General features: G+C 41.1%; 2 protein-coding genes across 2 annotated transcripts in view; one reads left to right on the top strand and one right to left on the bottom strand.

The window, feature by feature from the left end:
* Positions 1–356: 356 nt before the first annotated feature.
* Positions 357–17,337, top strand: part of cyp27a1.1 (cytochrome P450, family 27, subfamily A, polypeptide 1.1) — a 26,570-nt gene continuing 9,589 nt past the window's right edge. The window contains exons 1-4 of the mRNA XM_013266549.3: positions 357–1,106; positions 1,567–1,748; positions 3,081–3,280; positions 3,451–3,648. Coding sequence (XP_013122003.1) covers positions 867–1,106; positions 1,567–1,748; positions 3,081–3,280; positions 3,451–3,648 — 820 coding nt within the window. The 5' untranslated portion in view covers positions 357–866. The remainder of the gene's footprint in view (positions 1,107–1,566; positions 1,749–3,080; positions 3,281–3,450; positions 3,649–17,337) is intronic.
* LOC109197616 (uncharacterized) lies at positions 9,051–16,372 on the bottom strand. Its single transcript, XM_019353054.2, has 2 exons — positions 15,875–16,372; positions 9,051–12,040 (listed from the first exon to the last, which is right to left on the bottom strand). The coding sequence occupies exon 2, from the start codon at positions 11,594–11,596 to the stop codon at positions 10,211–10,213; it is 1,386 nt and encodes a 461-aa protein (XP_019208599.1). The 5' UTR covers positions 11,597–12,040; positions 15,875–16,372; the 3' UTR covers positions 9,051–10,210.

Here is a 17,337-nt window from a genome sequence, read left to right as displayed (position 1 = left end):
ATGCATTTACAGTCTTTTTTTTAAATTGTGCTGTCATTAACTTTAACATGCTGACAGAGGCCTTCAGAGTTTGAGATGGAGCTCAGGGTTTTTCTCTGAGGGCTGCACGATGCGACCTTGAGGTGAATTAATTGGGACACCCACTTCTGGGAAGGCTGTGACATTATGGTAACATGCACCTGAATGCTTCAGACCAGCAAACTGCCAAAACTTCTGCCTTTACAGAGGCGATTACTCTTACAAATGATAAGTTAATAAAGTGTATTTAACAAGCAGCACCTAGTTGCTACTTGTCCTCTGAAGTCCTGTGGAAGCAACTTTAGAAAAGGAAGCATATACTTTCTGTTTCACATGACCGGCTGTACTAGACTGTTTTTTTTGTTGTGTATGATTAAAGGGGGTGGAGGTGGAGCTCTATCACCTCTGCTTGCCTTTCTGTATTCACTGTACAGCACAGTAAGAGGGTACTGAGATAAGACGCACAAAAATATAACTCTTGCAGTATCCAAAGCTGGTTTGCAGGAGACTGAAAGTCGTGTTGATCAGATCTCACATCTGTTTTGCTCGTCACACAAATGTGTTTTAAATTAAAAGCATTCTTTCGATTCAGTAACTAGAAACAGTCATCGATTTCACTTTGACACTATAGTCAGGCTTGCTTAAAAGCAGACATCTCACTGTTACTGAGCAGAAAAGTGTGAGCTTAGTTATTTTTCCATTTATGGTCCTTTTTGGCTTCTCGTCTTTGTTGATCCCTAAGAGCTGGGCTGGAAGGGTTAAACATTCAGCAAGATGTGGCCCCTCCCTTTTCGGCTAGTCTTCTGCATGCAATAGGAGCTCGCTGTATTTTCTTTTCTCCCCTCATAATGGCTGTATGGCTGTCCAGTAGACTGGTGAAGAGAAAATGCGGCTCACTGCTGCCATGCCCCATCTCCCTGGCCCCAGTCTGCTCCAGAGGGGTGGCAAGGGTCTCCCCTGCCTCAGGGGCCCTCTCCACCATCCAGGAAAAGCCTCGGACAGTGGAAGATCTCCCACATGTCAGCTTCTTGGAGTTTCTTTGCAGAGTGGTGTTTCAGGGTTTCTACAAACGTATGCATGAGCTTCAGGTAGGCTGCAGTGCATGATCTTTATTATGTTCGCTCACAGTGATATGTGCTTGTTTCAGTTCGAGTCCAAACATGTTTTCTGTTTTCCACCTGATGCATTTCAGAAACCCTGGTGACAAATTTGATAATCTGAGAGCTCATGGGTTTACAAGTTACTGCATTTTCCTCCAGTGATAATACATAATAGAAAATGTTGGGCTGGTTGTATGACTTTGTTTCCATAGTTACCTTCAGACAGTGTCAGCTTGTCTCACAGCTAACTGACACAGAGTCTTGGGCTGTTTTCCTTCTCTGAGGAATCACATGCAGCCACTCCAGCACACACTAACCTCTGGCATCTGATTACTGACTGATTAAATTTAATGTCTGCTTTTTAAATTACACATTGCAAAATCCCCAAATGTCTTTATCTTTATTCTATAAGAATGCACCTCTACCTTTATCACTTTTCCACCGTCAGATCTATGAGAAGCAGCTATATGGGCCCATTTACAGAGACGGACTCAGATCAATATCCTTGAGCACCCCAGAGCTTTTGGCCGAGCTGCTGAGGAAGGATGAGAAGTTCCCTTGCAGAGGAGACATGAGTGTATGGAGGGAATATCGTGACATGAGAGGATTTGGCTATGGACCTTTTACAGAGTAAGACTACCAAACTTGTCCTTAATGTAAATATGTAAGAAAAATTGTGTATGTTTCTGTTCTGTGTCTTGTGTACTGTTTGTTTGTATATGTGTCTTTTTGGCTGCTGTTACAACCAAATTTCCCCTTGTGGGACAATTAAAGGATTATTCTATTCTATTCTATTCTATTCTATTCTATTCAAACAGTGTGGTAATGCTGCCCCACCAAAAAATAAATAATCTCATTGTGATTGCTTAAATTCTAATACGTAACAGATTTCCAGGGAAAGAGTTTTATTATGAGTGGAAGGGATTGTTTTTGACCTATTTGGGTTTAATAGATTCCTCTCAGGCTGGTATATTCCATAAAGATAAGAAATCTGAAAAATGTTAAGGCTCCACAAGTTTTATGAACCAGTGACAATATAAGGGGATCAATGTTTAATTTTAGCTCTGTCAAGCTCAGTGCAGTAGCAGCAGTAAACCTATTTATGTTGCAAAAATAAAAAGAAAATTTATAATGCAGATGGTGGTCATTCCCTTACCATCTGCAAAGGCTCAGTTTGAGAACCACCATGTTAGGCAATCAAATGAAACTAAAAGGCTGGGCAGATTTTAAACTGTGTTGTTTATCTGAAGACAGTGGGCTCCACACCAAATATCTGTCATATTATTATGAAAAGCTGGAAATTACAAGAAAGTTTGAGGATTTTAAGGAAAACACCAGAAGTAATATTCTGGTGTTTTTCTAGGTCAACAGTCAGAGCCACAGTTTAATCAACTCATCACAGGCTTGTTGAAGATATTTGATGCAGGGAACACTAATAGCAATGTGATGTCAGGAAATACTGCATCAGAACAATGCACTAATGTCAAAAAATATTAAATGATTAAATTTGGCATCGGTGATACCAGTCAGTAAATATCAGTAAATAATCAAAGTAGTCAATGACGGTCAGGTCTGTCTGTTCTGCTGCACTTTAAACACAAAAGGTTAATCTGTTAACAAGACAAACTGGTTTAAAATAGTGCTCAAAATGAAGGACGCACTCTCTCAATGTTTCTATGCATTTTATATACGTGTGTGTGTGTGTGTGTGTGTGTGTGTGTGTGTGTGTGTGTGTGTGTGTGTGTGTGTGTGTGTAAGCATAGTAGCAAACAAACTGCAGACCACAGCCAGCTTAGATAATTGTGTGAGCTCTTTAGTTTACTGGCTAAAAACTGGTTGAATGGAAAAATTTAGCAGAAAATCAGCCATAATGGATGCATAAGTGTATCATAGTTCAGACTCTTTGTTGTGTTTGCGTTTAGATTTATTTATTTCAGTGCAAACATGTTTCTGTTCCAACAGGGATGGAGAGAGGTGGTACAAGCTGAGGGTGGTGCTTAACAAGCGGATGCTGCATCCGAAGGACTCGGCCCAGTATTCTGGGATTATCAATGATGTGGTTAAAGACTTCACCAAGAAGATGCGCAGTCTGCGCCAATGCAGCCCAACGGGAGACTTTGTGACCAACATTGCCAATGAGCTTTATCTGTTTTCACTAGAAGGTAGCCTGAAGGTTAAAACTGCAAATGCTGAATGCTGGAGTAAATAACACATTAGTTTAATGAATTAAATAAAAAAATATTAATTTCAAACTGAAGTTCAAAGGAAGCTAAAAGTTAAGAAAAAAATTTGTTGCTAGATTCATTGCCTTTTCTTTTTCTTATCCATTCAGGAATTGCCTCCATATTGTTTGAGACAAGGCTTGGTTGCCTGGAAGAGGAAATTCCTGGTGGTACACAAGATTTCATCAATTCCATAGCCCAGATGCTCTCCTACAACATGATTGTGTTTATTCTTCCCAAGTGGAGCCGGAATCTGCTGCCCTACTGGGGACGTTACATTGCTGGCTGGGAGGGCATCTTCAGCTTTGGTGAGCAGTTTGAACCTCTCAGTCCTGATATTTTAGTTAAGTTTTAGAGTGTTAGGAAACAATAAACAGTATTATAAAAAGAAAAAAATTAATCTGTGGGGGTTTTTTTGCACCAACTTCCCGTATGGAGCCACGGCATTATTCTCTATCAGCTGGTATTTATATAGTGCTTTTCTGATCTTATTGAGGATTCAGAATCCTTTTACAGTTCAAACTACATGTGCACCATTCAGCATCTTTTATCTTTTATCCAGAGATGTAGTGTAATGTGGTAAAGTAGCAGAGTGCAGCATTTTGTGTTCTAAATCCCTATTTAGTATTTGGCATCAAAGTTGCTCCTCCCAGTTTTTAGTAATAGGTTATGTATGTTCAGTTTATGCTTTGGGTGCCCTTTTATTTTTGCCTTCCTCTGTTCCTGTGTCTTCCCTTGTCTTATCTGTGCTTAGTCCTCAGTGTCATGTGTCAAAAAGACGTGTGTAGTAAGTCTCGTCCCAGTATTTGTTTTTTGTTTCTATGTAAAGTCCACGTATGCGGATCTGTCAACTGTTCAATTCCTGTGATAGTTTCTTGTCTCATGTGCATTATGTCCAATTCAGCTCGGATTCAGTTCAGCTTTTCTCATCAGGTGTCTCCACTTTGCCCCCTTCCCTCTTGTTTGTCTATATTCCTTGTCATGTTCTCCCTTATACACGTGCTGTGTAACCCTCTGCTTTAATTTTCTTGGTTTAGTTAAAGTTAAATTGATTTCATGTCCTGTCCTCTGCATCCTGCACTTTGGGTCCAAAACTGGGCTTCAGTACAGAGACACATGGCAAATGGCAGCAACAAAACGGGCCATGTTTTCTACTGTGTAGCATGTCCTCTTCTTTTAGCAACAGTCAACAACAACAGGAGACCAGCTGCTGGACTTTTGCCAGAGGAACTTTTTGTGATGGTCTGAAAGTTTTCAGTTGGTGAAAGGTCTAAACCGCAGGCAGGCCGGTTCAGCATCTGGACTCGTCTAGTAAAAAGCCATGCTGTTGGAATAGATGCAGTATGCAGTTTAACATTATCCTGATGAAATATGCAATCTGATACCATTCAGTATTTATGGAGCGTTTCCAGACTTTCACGGGTACTGATGCACCATATACCATCTGAGATACAGACTTTTGAACTGAGTGCTGATAACAAGCTGAATGGTTCCTTTCCTCGGTCTGCAGAATAAAAAGGAGGGAGAAGTTAGGTGTGTGGAACAGCAGTTCTCCACAGAGGGCTTTTTTCGCCCGCACAAGCACTGCCTGGCACTGCTCCGTCCACCGGACCAGATCCAGGGAGGGGGGGGCTGGTCAGGTCAGCAAAGCCGGGCAGGAACTAGCGGTAGTAACCAGCCAGCCCCAAGAACCACCTCACCTCTTTTTTGGTCTTGGGACGCAGACAGGATGCGATGGCTGCTGTTTTGTCCAACTGTGGACGCACCTCCCCGCCCCCCAAGTAGTACTCCAGATACTGTACCTCCCTCCGTCCAACCGCACACTTCTTCGGGTTGGCTGTGAGCCCCGCCCATCTCAGGGACTCCAGGACCATGGCCACCCACTGCATATGCTACGCCTAGGCGTCACTATGGATGATGACATCATCCAGTAAGTGGCAGTGTATGGAGTGTGCGGATGCAGCACCTGGTCCATGAGACGTTGGAAAATGGCCGGGGCTCCGAACAAGCCAAACAGAAGTGTGACAAATTGGTACAAACCGTACGGAGTAGAGAAGGCCATTTTTGCCTTGGACTCCGCAGACAAGGGAATCTGCCAGTAGCTCTTGGTCAAATCCAGCATCGTGAAAAATCGAGCAGTACCTAATCGGTCCAGCAGCTCGGGGCATGGGATTAGAATCAAACTGTGACACCTCAGTCACCTTGTGATTGTCCACACAGAACCGTATAGACCCATCTTTCTTCACTACAAAAACTATAAGGGCTACACCAAGCGCAGTGTGACTTTTCTATTATTCCCAGCCTTAACATTTCCGCCAATTTCTTTTTGCACAATTTGTCTTTTGCACTCTGGTAACCTGTAGGACAATGAACGCACCATCATGCCAGGCTGCGTTTCAAACTGATGCACCATGAGATTTGTTCAGCCGGATAAGGGGGAGAACACATCTGCAAAATGTTGTTGCAATGCAGCAACATCTGCTCAGGGCCTGTGTGAGATGGTCCTTACAATGGAGGGAGGCGGGACTCATGTCTCTCCCTAACAGGGCTCACCAGAGAAGCGGTTTCAGCCTCTCTGAAACCGCTGACTGATGACCTGAAACAGCTCCTGTGCCACACTCTTTGCAGAAATGGTGCGCAGCAACACTGCTTCTGGATATTGCATTGCATAATCCTCTAGAACTAATACAAAGCGATAGCCGTGTGCACACCGGTGAAATGTCCCAATGAGGTCCATGCCGATGCACTCAAACAGGACCTCCATTAATGGTAGTGGGCCCAAAGGCTGGGCAATGGCTGGCTGGTTAACCAGCTGACACTCTGGGACTCACACCACCGGCGCACATCTGCCCGGCGGTCATACCCCATGTGACCAGCCATTGGGTTGTAATGAGCCACCTGGAAAATCATTTTCCAATGGATTTTAGGCACCAACAACTGAGTGTTTTCCTCCTGTTTGTGAGTGTCACGGCTCACTCGATACAATCTGTCACTAATCAATACAAAATGGGGAAATGTCAGCCTTATGGCGAACTGATTTGATCTGACCATCAATTTTCTTCAACTGGTTGAAGGCTGAGCATAGGATGTCATCACGAGACTACTCCAGTGGAAAATCTTCCATGGAGTGAATTACCAGGCTGGTGGGGTCTCCTGAGAAGGCCCCGACGGCTCCTCCTCCTCGCTGAAGCCAGTGTTAGATGACCCACCATCACCGCTGAGCGCTGCACAGACCCCGCATGTCCCTATCAGCCACGAACGAATTCCGACACACTGTCTGTCAAGAGTTTATTTTTAATAAGACATTCTTCAGGCTGAATAAAGACACTCAAACAGTTAGAATGTAATAACATTAACGTGCACAGGTGAGAACTCTGACGAGACTCACCCCGAGTGCAGGCGATGGCTCTTTATTTATAGTTTACATCGTGTATGCAAATACGTCACATTTCCTCTTTTACAAATTCCTTTAAACCAACAGTTGTATATGTGTGTGTGTGTCTGCTTCTTTCTAAAAGACGTGGCGCTGACTTAATCTTTTAAGTCAGCGCCACGCGCATCTGTTTTCCTGTTGTGGTTTAGGTGCCTCATCCGTTTTCTATTGTGGTCTGGGTGACCCGCATCTGTTTCCTGCTTAAACTATTTGTATTGCAGAGTTCACTGTCGGGTTGCATGACAATGGAGCAATACATCGAATCTTGTGAAATGGGGAAGTACAGCAAATTCTGTGAAATATATAAACACTTTACAATATGCTTGAATATTAAAAGATAATAAAACAAAGAATAAAACACATAAAAAACATAGAATCTCATAACATTCCCTCCTGTTGTTAATATATTTCACTCATACTTCATAGGCTTCAGTAGACAATCACTTGTTTGCACATTTTCAATTGCTACGTCATGTTAAGTACAAGAAATTCTTACACACAGTCTTCTTCTTCTTCAGTTGCTATGGGACTATAAGCTTACTTAGTTTTGTGGCTGTGGCGCATTCTGTATAGCTTCTTTTCTTTGTTTAGTAGCTTTCTGCCTTTACCTGAGGGTGTGCCCTAAGCATGTGACTTCAGGTCTCCATAATTGGAGTTTATTTAAAGATAAACAAGATGATTTCATATATTGCTTGCAGATCATGCACTAGACGATATGTTGCAGTATTAGCCTGGTTCAACACTTAAACAAAACATCACTCTTTGTTTTATTATTATTATTATTATTATTATCCTGTCTCAAAACAGAAAATGAAATTGTAGTTGTTCTTGACTGAGAAACACAAAACCTCTCTTTTTTTCTTCTTTTTTTCAAAACAAGAAACTAAGTTTTAATCTCTCAGCCTTGTCACATAAAACAAAACAGATAACCCAGCCCTCAGCTGGCTCTGGACTTATCATCATCAAGGACACAAAAAGAAAAAGCTGCTGCCAGAAACAGAGCAGAAGTGTGAGGAAAAAACTGAGCTCACAGACAGCTGCATGTGTGACCTTTAATATGCAGCTTCTGCACTAAAAAACAAATAAAAATAAAAAAAATGTGTAACTTGCTCATCAGCTTGGTAGTGTCCACATATTTAATTCATTTTATTCAGCTTCTCAAACCTGTAGCTTTAGCTGTTGTATACAGGGTTTGGCTCATTAGTTGTTAGTATAGGTTTGCTCTTCATCTTAACAAAGTCTCATCTAAGATGACAGGTTTACAAGCAGGTCAAGTGTCTCTATGCACCTGATTAGTGTAGTTATTTCCTTATTTTCTTCATCTCCTATATCATTGTACTGAGTTTGAGCAAACCTTAAGCTTGAATCAGACTACTTTTAACAATCTTCCACCTCGCATCATAACTGACTGAAGTGCCTCTTCCTATTAATAGTATGTCATTATTAATGTTATCATTGTATTGTTTTTCCTTTTTTATAACAGCAATAGTATATCACAATACACTACTTTACTACTAATATACAATAGTATATTAGTTTATATTTTATTATGTATCCATCACGGGTCTGTGTGACCTGCAGCTTCACACCTTCCCAAGCTGGAGACATTTTCCTTGGCTGAACAATAACACAGCCTTAATATGCCTTATGCATCCCTCTTTTTTATTTGATATATTTTGTGTGAATTATCTGGTTTCACGCATTCTATTCATTCAGCTTGGTTGTCTTCCCAATTTTGTTTCATTGCTTTAATTTAAGTTAACCTTAATTTAACCTTTTGTTTATTCCACTTCATTCCTCTTTCCATGCTTTAAAATATTACAACTCTTGTGTATGCTTTGATTTCTTTTTAGCTTCCTTTTCAGTATTTATTTCTGCTTGGAGGGTTTCTTATAATTTAGTTAATGCATTTTCCCTCCCACGTGGGACATTTAGGTTTTCTTTGGATTTCTCCATCTATATGCACTAATTTGTCCGGCGCCTGGACATTTCTTTTCTAGCCACTGCTCGTCAGCAGTGAGTTTTGTTGTTTTATTTCCCATTTTGATTTTGTGTTATTAATACTACAAACAGAACTGTGTGACCTTCTCTGGTATTAGAGTTAGGGGAGGTTATTAAGGCAGCCTTCTACCCTTGTCCTAATGTCAAGGGCGGCCTTAATTTTATGCGATGAAGCGCAACCTTTTCCCTTCCTCACCAGTATTTCAGTCGACACAGGAAAACAATAGAAGTGGTGTAGGGTCCTACTGTCCCTCTTCAAATGACACTCACTTCCTCTTTTTAAATACAAACAATTCACATACGCGGCAGTGTAATCCTATTTTAATTGACACTTTCCTTTTCCCATTTACTCCCGGAGTAAACTTTGTCGACTACCAGCTTTTTTTTATTGCGAAACGAGTCTCTTCTGGACTGCCAGTTTCGTCTTACAAGCGAGTCTTTTTTTTAAACTGCCAGTCCCTACAGGACGAGTTTTTCCCTTGGAAAAGTGTCAATCTAAAAGACGATTATTCGCGATGTGTGTTTGAGTGTTAATATTCACCTGGTTATGATGATATAAGTGCCGGTCAGAGATTCCTCCTCGTTCCCCAGGATCGTGGACCTCTTACTAAGAACGCTGGCCAACCCCGAATTCACGTAGTTGGTCTTTTTCTCCTTCATAGGAAAGAGGCTGTCGACAGACTTCAGCGCGGGCTCTCCACGATGTCAGGAAACGACGAGGTCACTCCGTTGGAGCATAAAACTAGTTATAATTCGATGTCCTACATCCGGCTCGGAGGACCAATTAAATGTCAAGAGTTTATTTTTAATAAGACATTCTTCAGGCTGAATAAAGACACTCAAACAGTTAGAATGTAATAACATTAACGTGCACGGGTGAGAACTCTGACGAGACTCACCCCGAGTGCAGGCGATGGCTCTTTATTTATAGTTTACATCGTGTATGCAAATACGTCACATTTCCTCTTTTACAAATTCCTTTAAACCAACAGTTGTATATGTGTGTGTGTGTCTGCTTCTTTCTAAAAGACGTGGCGCTGACTTAATCTTTTAAGTCAGCGCCACGCGCATCTGTTTTCCTGTTGTGGTTTAGGTGCCTCATCCGTTTTCTATTGTGGTCTGGGTGACCCGCATCTGTTTCCTGCTTAAACTATTTGTATTGCAGAGTTCACTGTCGGGTTGCATGACAATGGAGCAATACATCGAATCTTGTGAAATGGGGAAGTACAGCAAATTCTGTGAAATATATAAACACTTTACAATATGCTTGAATATTAAAAGATAATAAAACAAAGAATAAAACACATAAAAAACATAGAATCTCATAACATTCCCTCCTGTTGTTAATATATTTCACTCATACTTCATAGGCTTCAGTAGACAATCACTTGTTTGCACATTTTCAATTGCTACGTCATGTTAAGTACAAGAAATTCTTACACACAGTCTTCTTCTTCTTCAGTTGCTATGGGACTATAAGCTTGTGCCAGGAAGATTCCGGTTGCAGTGTCTTTAGCAACTTTCTTAATCAAAGCTTTGAAACATGGTACAATACAACAAACAATAATGGCCAACATCACTAGAATACTGCATAAAATGGCTGCTAATACTTTGATTGTGTCTGCCCATCCCCCAAACATGTTCTGGAAAGCCTCGTCTAGTCCTGACCATGTTCCTGCGTTTTCCTTCAGTTCAACTTGTAAATCTTGTAACATTTTCATAGTTTGTTCAAAGGAGCCTCCTGGGGCTGTATTGTTGGGGATGAATGTACAACACATATCTCCAAACATAGCACAGACACCCCCACGTTCAGCTAAAAGCATGTCCAGTGCCATTCTATTTTGGACAGTCATGAGTGAGGTGGCAGACAGTTGTTCTCCTAGAAGTTTCAATGCTTGGTTGGTCAGGTTGAGGTGGCGTTGTTGGTTGTAATAAACATAATTTATCCAAGCTACGTTTTTGTTTACTTGGATAATTGGAAGTAGAGAGGCAAACCCTGCGGCCACTTCACTTTGGGCCTTATATTCTCTTGGTATTCCTCTGGGCACTCCTATTGCGTCGATCCATGCCTTATTGCCTGAGTCTTCCACTAAGCTCCGGCGTGAGCGCGGGGAAGCGTGGGTATGTGTTTTTGGGATTTGGATTAATATTTCCTGGGCTAAGGTTACTATGCCACAGATTCCTGTCCAGTTAGCAGGCAGCCTTTGCTTAAGGGTGCCATTGCACAGCCACAATAGGCCAGGAATTGGTCTCGTCAGTTTTGGCACTAGTATACTTTTTATAGCTCTGCCCCAACGGCTGTCGTTGCGCGTGTTGTTCGGCGCGCGCAGGTAAATAGAAGACCCCTTGTATATCTTTGGACCTAATATTGAACATACGGTTTCGTTTTTACAGTTACGCCAGTTTGAGTATTCATTACCATACCCAACCATGGACCATATTTCACTACAATGCGTTGTGTCAGTATTGAAATGACGTGTCTTATTTGGATAAACAAAAGATACACCCTGCTTTTCTGGGACTCTAAGTCTCCATAGGCAGACCATGGTCATGTTATGGGCTAGTTCGGGCGGTGTGACCGGAAGTGTTATTAAGCTCTTTATTGGTTCCTTTGGAGCACATGCACGCAGACTTGTATTTATTACTGTTTCTAGAGTTTGTAGTAGGTTTACAAAGAATGCCATTTCAATTTTGTTATGGGGTACATAATTATGCATTAGTTGGCATTCCTCTGACCAGCATTGTCGTCGAGTCCTGTTGGGGACTGGGTCCTCTCCATCTGAAATGTCTGAATGTTCATTTTGCACGTCTATGTCAGGCATTGTTTGTGAGTGTCTGAGTAGTTACTTGAGTGATGGGTTGCTCTTCTGGTTTTGCAGGTTGGACTGATCTTCCTTTACTCTACCGGGCAGGTGGGGCTAGGTCGGGGCTCGGGCTACAATGGGGTTTCTTCAGGTCGACCAAGTTCACCAGATCACCTAGTGTGTCGACTGAAAGCGAGAAGTCAAGAGGGCGGGGTATACCCAATCTGCCCTCTCCTCCACTTACAGATCACTAGATGATAGGTGGACTGGCGTCTGGGCTTGTGTCCCCTTGTACTTTTTTGGCGTGGCTCTGGTGGATCCACGAAGGTCTTTCAGCGATTTTGCACGCTGTCGGTGTTGTGAGCAGGACCTGATAAGGGCCCTCCCACCTCGGAGAGCTCCAGTTTTTCCTCTGGAGTACCTTGATCAGGATCCAGTCGCCTGGTTTCAACCTGGAAGAGACTGGAGAAGAATCATTCGGCAGTTGGTTGCTCAGAACTATTTCTTTGTTCTCTAGCAGTTTTGTCATCCATTCTGCTAGGGTTGTTTCTCTAACTGATTTGTCTATTGGTTCACTGGTGATGGGCAGAGGAAAAGGTCTACCGTGTACGATTTCAAATGGTGTCAGTTTCTGCGAACATTGGGTTAATCTCATCCACATTTTTACTAGGCCTATACACTCTGGCCACGGTCTTCCTGTTTCTTCCATGCATTTTCTAAGCCTCTGTTTTATTGTGCCGTTTGTCCTTTCTACTAGGCCGGCACTTTGAGGATGATAAGCACAGTGATATTTGATGCTGAATCCTAGTGCTTCAGAGACTTTGCTGATTACCTCATTGACAAAGTGTGTCCCATTATCTGATCTTATCAGAGTGGGGATGCTATATGTTGGAATAAAATGGTTACATAAGCATTTTGCTGAAGTTTCGAAATTTAGAGTGTGTTCGAAATTTAGAGTGTGTTTTGGAGATTATATCTCCTATCCCTCCTGTTGACGCATGGAGAGTAACTCCATGTGTCACTAAGGCTGCTGTTTTGTGTAGAGATTTAGGAAGTATTGGTTTTCCTTCACAAATCATCAAGTCATCTTTTAGTTTCGCTCCGCATTTCAGCCATTTCTTTTGCTCAGCTGTGGGAGCTGCTTTTTGTTCATCCTTTGTCAGTAAAATTGTTTCCCTTTGTAATTTCATAGTCATTCTTCTGATGTGCTGCACACTTGCAAATTGCTAAATGTCGCATCACATGAGGAGTTTCCTCCCATGTAAACAGATGTGTGCCATGATAAAACCTTCTCCACACACTAGAAACAAAAAACTAATTTCAACCGTTGTTACATCTTATTCACTTATTTTATAATACAGTTATTTTTCAAATCTAATATCAATCAACTAATTTGCATATCAGCTTATAATGCGCTAAGTTGACAGGTCAACAGAAATGCACGTTCAAAAGATTATCACAAAAGAGAATTTCCTCCATACAGTAAATTACTTGTGTTGCATCAATCAAACAGAAAGCATCTCACAATTTATTGTATTACCAACTAAATTTATTGTCTGGTCACTGCTTGGTCATACCAGACTCTCTCTGTGTCTTTATTTTTCCTTCTTTGTTTTCACAAACGTTTCACCTATTGTCCTGCAAGCTGGAGAGTTAAATGTCAGTAGTGGGTAAATTCAGCAGTTGATAACAAAACTATTAAGTTTTTCCTGTTTTAACACCAATGTGAGATATAGAGGCGCACATATAGTGTGTGCTCTAGTGTAAGCTGCTCTTCATTGCATGTATGTGTGTTAGTACGCTTGCATGCAGGGCCTCTGGGCCTGTCTCACCCAAAAGGGCATTTTCTTAACAGTTGCCTTTCACTCGTGTGTGTTAAGAAAGGCAAATGTGCTTGTAGCAGTTGTGAGATTATTATGCTGTCATATATTACATTATACCTGTAATCAAAATGAGTGAATCATAATACTGCTGGAGGCCACATCATACTTCTTAGTTAAAAGAATTTGAAAATCATTAGATTTATTAGGTAGGTTTGTATTATCCTATACTACTGATTCACTGCTGATTTACTGTGAGTGAGTTACACTGTTTCATGACATTTCATACTGCCGAGTTATAAAGAGAATATTGTATTCAGAGAGTAGGGGCCTTTCTCTTTTTTTTTTCTTTGTGATAGTAAAGAGAACAGAGCACATGCCACGGGAGCGTCACCCCCACCCTTGGTGGAAGCAGAAAAACAGGGAGCCAAGGTCATAACTCAGGCTCACAAAGAGTCAGAAAGAATGTGAATACTTAGTTTTGTGGCTGTGGCGCATTCTGTATAGCTTCTTTTCTTTGTTTAGTAGCTTTCTGCCTTTACCTGAGGGTGTGCCCTAAGCATGTGACTTCAGGTCTCCATAATTGGAGTTTATTTAAAGATAAATAAGATGATTTCATATATTGCTTGCAGATCATGCACTAGACGGTATGTTGCAGTATTAGCCTGGTTCAACACTTAAACAAAACATCACTCTTTGTTTTATTATTATTATTATTATTATTATCCTGTCTCAAAACAGAAAATGAAATTGTAGTTGTTCTTGACTGAGAAACACAAAACCTCTCTTTTTTTCTTCTTTTTTTCAAAACAAGAAACTAAGTTTTAATCTCTCAGCCTTGTCACATAAAACAAAACAGATAACCCAGCCCTCAGCTGGCTCTGGACTTATCATCATCAAGGACACAAAAAGAAAAAGCTGCTGCCAGAAACAGAGCAGAAGTGTGAGGAAAAAACTGAGCTCACAGACAGCTGCATGTGTGACCTTTAATATGCAGCTTCTGCACTAAAAAACAAATAAAAATAAAAAAAATGTGTAACTTGCTCATCAGCTTGGTAGTGTCCACATATTTAATTCATTTTATTCAGCTTCTCAAACCTGTAGCTTTAGCTGTTGTATACAGGGTTTGGCTCATTAGTTGTTAGTATAGGTTTGCTCTTCATCTTAACAAAGTCTCATCTAAGATGACAGGTTTACAAGCAGGTCAAGTGTCTCTATGCACCTGATTAGTGTAGTTATTTCCTTATTTTCTTCATCTCCTATATCATTGTACTGAGTTTGAGCAAACCTTAAGCTTGAATCAGACTACTTTTAACAATCTTCCACCTCGCATCATAACTGACTGAAGTGCCTCTTCCTATTAATAGTATGTCATTATTAATGTTATCATTGTATTGTTTTTCCTTTTTTATAACAGCAATAGTATATCACAATACACTACTTTACTACTAATATACAATAGTATATTAGTTTATATTTTATTATGTATCCATCACGGGTCTGTGTGACCTGCAGCTTCACACCTTCCCAAGCTGGAGACATTTTCCTTGGCTGAACAATAACACAGCCTTAATATGCCTTATGCATCCCTCTTTTTTATTTGATATATTTTGTGTGAATTATCTGGTTTCACGCATTCTATTCATTCAGCTTGGTTGTCTTCCCAATTTTGTTTCATTGCTTTAATTTAAGTTAACCTTAATTTAACCTTTTGTTTATTCCACTTCATTCCTCTTTCCATGCTTTAAAATATTACAACTCTTGTGTATGCTTTGATTTCTTTTTAGCTTCCTTTTCAGTATTTATTTCTGCTTGGAGGGTTTCTTATAATTTAGTTAATGCATTTTCCCTCCCACGTGGGACATTTAGGTTTTCTTTGGATTTCTCCATCTATATGCACTAATTTGTCCGGCGCCTGGACATTTCTTTTCTAGCCACTGCTCGTCAGCAGTGAGTTTTGTTGTTTTATTTCCCATTTTGATTTTGTGTTATTAATACTACAAACAGAACTGTGTGACCTTCTCTGGTATTAGAGTTAGGGGAGGTTATTAAGGCAGCCTTCTACCCTTGTCCTAATGTCAAGGGCGGCCTTAATTTTATGCGATGAAGCGCAACCTTTTCCCTTCCTCACCAGTATTTCAGTCGACACAGGAAAACAATAGAAGTGGTGTAGGGTCCTACTGTCCCTCTTCAAATGACACTCACTTCCTCTTTTTAAATACAAACAATTCACATACGCGGCAGTGTAATCCTATTTTAATTGACACTTTCCTTTTCCCATTTACTCCCGGAGTAAACTTTGTCGACTACCAGCTTTTTTTTATTGCGAAACGAGTCTCTTCTGGACTGCCAGTTTCGTCTTACAAGCGAGTCTTTTTTTTAAACTGCCAGTCCCTACAGGACGAGTTTTTCCCTTGGAAAAGTGTCAATCTAAAAGACGATTATTCGCGATGTGTGTTTGAGTGTTAATATTCACCTGGTTATGATGATATAAGTGCCGGTCAGAGATTCCTCCTCGTTCCCCAGGATCGTGGACCTCTTACTAAGAACGCTGGCCAACCCCGAATTCACGTAGTTGGTCTTTTTCTCCTTCATAGGAAAGAGGCTGTCGACAGACTTCAGCGCGGGCTCTCCACGATGTCAGGAAACGACGAGGTCACTCCGTTGGAGCATAAAACTAGTTATAATTCGATGTCCTACATCCGGCTCGGAGGACCAATTAAATGTCAAGAGTTTATTTTTAATAAGACATTCTTCAGGCTGAATAAAGACACTCAAACAGTTAGAATGTAATAACATTAACGTGCACGGGTGAGAACTCTGACGAGACTCACCCCGAGTGCAGGCGATGGCTCTTTATTTATAGTTTACATCGTGTATGCAAATACGTCACATTTCCTCTTTTACAAATTCCTTTAAACCAACAGTTGTATATGTGTGTGTGTGTCTGCTTCTTTCTAAAAGACGTGGCACTGACTTAATCTTTTAAGTCAGCGCCACGCGCATCTGTTTTCCTGTTGTGGTTTAGGTGCCTCATCCGTTTTCTATTGTGGTCTGGGTGACCCGCATCTGTTTCCTGCTTAAACTATTTGTATTGCAGAGTTCACTGTCGGGTTGCATGACAATGGAGCAATACATCGAATCTTGTGAAATGGGGAAGTACAGCAAATTCTGTGAAATATATAAACACTTTACAATATGCTTGAATATTAAAAGATAATAAAACAAAGAATAAAACACATAAAAAACATAGAATCTCATAACACTGTCCCATTAACCTACTGAACCTGGGTCAATACTGTCAAGGTACAGAACGGACTCAAGCACAGACCAACATTGATTTTCCAAAAGATTTTGAAGATTTTGTTTGTTTGCAACAAACAGCACGTGCTATATATACAAAATGCAGGGGTCCAGGGCTACGGGGATCCGTGGGGAAGGAAGGGGAAAAGTCCACACACACACAAAGCTCCTCTTCAATCTCTCCACACTCCTCTTCAGTCACACATGCTTTTGCTCCACTCACGCTTTGCCACTCAGTCGCTCTCAGATGATTCAAACAGGAAATGGGGACACGTCCAGGGGAATCTATATACAAGACAAACACAATCAGAAATGAGCTAGGTTTTCACATAGAATGAGCAGTGTCGCTGGGGCAACACTAACACTAATTACTCAACGATCCAGCGACTTTTAGCACAGAACCACCATCTTAAATACTGTTCAGGAAATCAGGTAGATCAGCGACAGGTGTGGTAATCAGGGCAGGTGCGTGGGCCAGAGGCAGGAGAACAAGATGAGCTCTGCCCAGGCAGGCGGAGACAGAGGAGAGGGAGAGAGAGAGCACACAACAATAACAAAAACATGTGGCCTGACATAGAGCCAATCAGGGAAGCACGGGAACCATGAAATCTGTCCCCAAAATTAAGGGTTGCGTCT

Source organism: Oreochromis niloticus, linkage group LG16 (genome assembly GCF_001858045.2).
Source record: "Oreochromis niloticus isolate F11D_XX linkage group LG16, O_niloticus_UMD_NMBU, whole genome shotgun sequence".
NCBI classification, from domain to species: domain Eukaryota; kingdom Metazoa; phylum Chordata; class Actinopteri; order Cichliformes; family Cichlidae; genus Oreochromis; species Oreochromis niloticus.
The sequence above is the reverse complement of the archived record's forward strand: the minus strand, read 5'-3'. Positions and strand labels throughout refer to the sequence as shown.

Coding starts and splice junctions, on each gene's coding strand:
- LOC109197616 (XM_019353054.2), bottom strand. CDS start 11,596: ATGCCTGACATAGACGTGCAAAATGAACATTCAGACATTTCAGATGGA.